This window comes from Gavialis gangeticus, unplaced genomic scaffold (assembly GCF_001723915.1).
Source record: "Gavialis gangeticus isolate Ggan-Ray unplaced genomic scaffold, GavGan_comp1, whole genome shotgun sequence".
In the NCBI taxonomy this organism is placed as follows: domain Eukaryota; kingdom Metazoa; phylum Chordata; order Crocodylia; family Gavialidae; genus Gavialis; species Gavialis gangeticus.
Window position 1 is genome coordinate 51723714 of NW_017728997.1, and position 3819 is coordinate 51727532.

The following is a 3819-nucleotide window of genomic DNA, read 5'->3' on the forward strand; positions in this document are numbered from 1 at the left end:
GCCTGTTTAGTCTACGGCCTTATCTCCGAATTGGCCCAGTCTTTTTTCAAAGCTGTTCCAAATCGATTCAGAGCTTCTACTTGGTCTCCTGATTTGGGCCGAATCTCCTCTGAATCGAATCAGCTACCAAAGCTCCACAGCCCTAGAACTTTGCAGAGGATAATTTTCTTTTCATTGTCTCCTCAGGGTTGTCTTACAATTCAGTTCACCCAATAATTGAATTTTAAGAAAAGGCATCAAGATCTCCTTAAAATATTTCTGCAGGTCTCACAATAGAGGTTTAGAGTAACCGCTATTGATAGCATTATATGCTAGGCAAGCACATATTTGCAGAAGCAAAACTTCATCCTATTCTACAGCATTCATACTCCCATATCAGGCAGTCAGCTGCACTGTACTTCCTACCTATTCCTTCTCACCCTGTGCTATGCAGTAGGGGTGTGCGAAGCAGGTCGTATTCGATTTGGATTCTGATTCAGCCCAGTTCGGGGGGACAGTGATTCAATTAGTTGATTCAGATCACTGTCCCGATTCGATCTGGCTGAATCCAGACCTGAAGATTCAATGCTGATTCAGAGAATCAGTGATTTGGCCATAGACACCGCTTTAAATGTATTTTCTACAAAACTCGAGGTACCAGGTATGGCTCGTGAACACTGAGATGGTGGGGTGGATGGAGCGTCCCACAGGAGCACAGGGGCGCCCCCCCCGCATGCTCGGTGGCAGACCCCCCGCTGCACCCCCTCCGGATTAGCAATTGGCCATGGGGGGACCCTGGGCACCCCCCCGACCAAGGAGGCACCAGTCACCAAGCTGAGGGGGAGGGGTCCCCTGCACGCTCTGTAGTAGACCCAGAAGTGGACCAGAAGTGCTTCTTGTCCATTTCTGGGCCTGCCACCAAGTGCGCTGGGGACCCCCCCACGCTCCTGCGGGATACTTCATCTATCCCAGCATCTCAGCATTCATAAGCTGTCTGGTACCTTGAGGTATGTAGAAAAAACATTTAAAGCTGTGTATATACCGGAATCATCAAATCTCTTCGAATCAATTCGGGAGGGGGTGGTTTCGACTCGATTCGGAGAGATTAAAGGGTGTCCTTATTTGATTCAGATTAAAAGATTTGGCTGCTGAATAGGGCCAAATCTCTGCCGAATCGAATCAGCAACCAAAGCTTCACACAGCCCTACTATGCAGATCTTTTTTTGTTAGAGACCTCTTCAATTTTATACATTTTCTTCAGTTATTTGCAAGAATAGCTTTCAGTCATTCTCATTATATTTGATTCTATGGGATTAGGCACAATGAAGACCAATATCACTGGACTATTAAGTCTGTACTTGGATTCAGAAGTATTTTAGAATAGTCATTTGGGGTAAAAAGAGAGTTTCCTGATATGTGCAATAACTCTGAGTAGCTGGAGTTGCCTTAGAGATGACCTGAACAATGTAATTGTATCTTATCTTGCAGTTCTAACCCTTACACTGAACACCAATGATTAAATTGCAATTTACCTTTCCTTTTCCCTTTTTTTCTCCCAGACCTTTGTTAACTGGAATGAAGCTAGGTTAACTTGGAGCTTTTTTAAACAATCCTTCTTGAAGCAGATTTTAACAGAGGGTGAGTATGACATTCACTTTCTGCCTTTTCAAGGTCAGAAAGATTTTGATATTGGCTATTTTTAGCTTTGTGTTTGAAAAAAGTATGGAAGCAAACAAGCATTATTATCAATAGTAAAGGGAGTCCATCAGCATATTGACTGCAAAGATTTGCTTTCAATATTTCATAGCTAATAAAGCTTTTGAGAATATTTTCAAGCAATTAGTGTTGAGAACGTGGATATCTTGTGCCTGTAGAGTCAGGGGGGCCCGTGCCCCCCCCCCCCAAAAACCAGTCAGCAACCTGGGGGTGGGGTGTCCCCTGGTGGCTGATCCTGCCTACCGGCTGGTGCTCACAAGGAGGACACTGGTGCTCCTGCCTGCCCGCCTGCTAAACAGGGAGCGTAGCCTGACGGGGGGTGCACCAGTGCACCCGCTATGCATTGCCCCTGGTTGAGAATCAGCTTTTAAGTCAAAATGTTTCATAGACAACTTTGCTAAAGTGACACTTTTTTGGAAAGGGCTCTCTAGGAAGGAGAAGGGTGTGGGGAGAGAGAGGGAGAGACTCAGCAATATGTTATTTATTATTTATTACCAAAGAGTGTGATCGGGGGTAGTGTGACCCTGCACCTCTGCTCTCCACCCCGATGAGGGTTGAGGTGTCAGTTACTGAGCCCCTGACAGCCTGCTGTCTCCTGTAGAGGTAGGAGTTCTCCCCCTATCAGAAGCTGGGGAAACTGCAACACTCAGTTGATTGTTCCTCCCTGCTCTCCCTCCCCAGGGAAGTGGGGAGTGGAATGCTGTAGGATGTTGGGGGACTAAGAGATACCATGTAATGCTACAGTGCAATATAGAAGTTTCTGTTTCATCTAGCAGTTTTTAGTATTCAAGGGGGCATGTCTTCTTGACTTCAGAGGTGCTACGGTCATCATATACTTTAGTAGATATTACCCATGCTGACATTCTTTAATATCATATTTACTAGGACTGTGCGAGTCTTTGGATCCCACTTAGGATCTGGACCCGCATCGGATGCTCCAGCATCCGAAGTGGCACTTCCGGGTTAAAGCGGGATACCAGCAATGGTGTCTGGAACAGGTCAGGGGCATCCAAAGTGCTTTGGGCCCGCTTCAGATGCTTTGGAGCCGCTTCGGCCATTTTGAAGGAATTAGAAGAGGGAGGGGGAACGGGGGAGGGATGGAGAATGGGAGCGGGGAAGACTGACCTCTGTAGGTAGCCAGTGAGAAGGATTTCTTCCTGGCTACCTTTTCAATGGCAGCGTCTGTGGGGTGGGACTAAAAAAAAAGTATAAAAGCCCCTGTTTCCAGCCCTTCTGTGCCTTTTGCAGCTCATTCCCTGTCAGCAGCTGTGAGAGAGGAACGCTGCGACTGAGACCTGTCTGCTGCTTTTTCATGTTGTAAAGGAGTGGTTAGGATTCAGCTTAACTTAGCTTAAAGCTAGTTTAGCTTAGCTATTCAATTCAGTTATTAGTAGTATTACAATTGGATTTATTTCTTTGAATTATTTTTTTGGGAACTTGTTTTGGAAACTACAAAAATACAGTTGTATTTTCCCAGCCAGTGTTATCTATCACTGCAGGGAAGCACAGATTGCTTGCTTGCAGGCATGCACACGTACATGCACAGAGACCCAGAATACAGGAAAAAAAAAATCACAGCAGAAAAAGACAAGACAGATATTTACAGAAGAGCAAGACACAGATAATATATCGAGACACAGGAACACGCAAATAACTTCATTCGCAGCACAAGACCAGATAAATAATGTTATGAGAGCCAGAAAGAAGACACAAGAGTGGACACAAAAATAATTTCATTCACAGCACAAGATAGACACAGATATTCACAGGAGAACAAGACAGACAGATATACAAAAGGATTCACACCCCCCCCCTTTTGCAGCACAGGAAAGATAAATATAAAGTGTGCTGGAAAGGCAGGTGGCAGGTCTTCTGGCAGGGGAGTAAGATGGGGTAAAGAGAGAGAGCTGCAAGCCCCACCTGCATCCCAAACACAGGCGCATTCTATTCCCGAGCAGCCATGACATCAGTGCTACCAGTGGAAGCCAGGCAGTGGGAGCAGTGTCTGCACCTAACGTCCCTGCACATGCACCATCTCCGCTCAGTCCAGAAGTGGGCACCAGCAGTGGAATCACTGCCTCTTCCACCCCAATTTCAGCTGTCAGTGTGAGCCTCCCACTGCCA

General features: G+C 46.1%; 1 protein-coding gene across 1 annotated transcript in view; it reads left to right on the plus strand.

Moving 5' to 3' along the window:
- The window catches only part of RFT1 (RFT1 homolog), a 70409-nt gene that overhangs the window by 25343 nt on the left and 41247 nt on the right, over positions 1-3819 (plus strand). The window contains exon 6 of the mRNA XM_019505200.1: positions 1539-1617. Within this exon, the coding sequence (XP_019360745.1) occupies positions 1539-1617 (79 nt within the window). The remainder of the gene's footprint in view (positions 1-1538; positions 1618-3819) is intronic.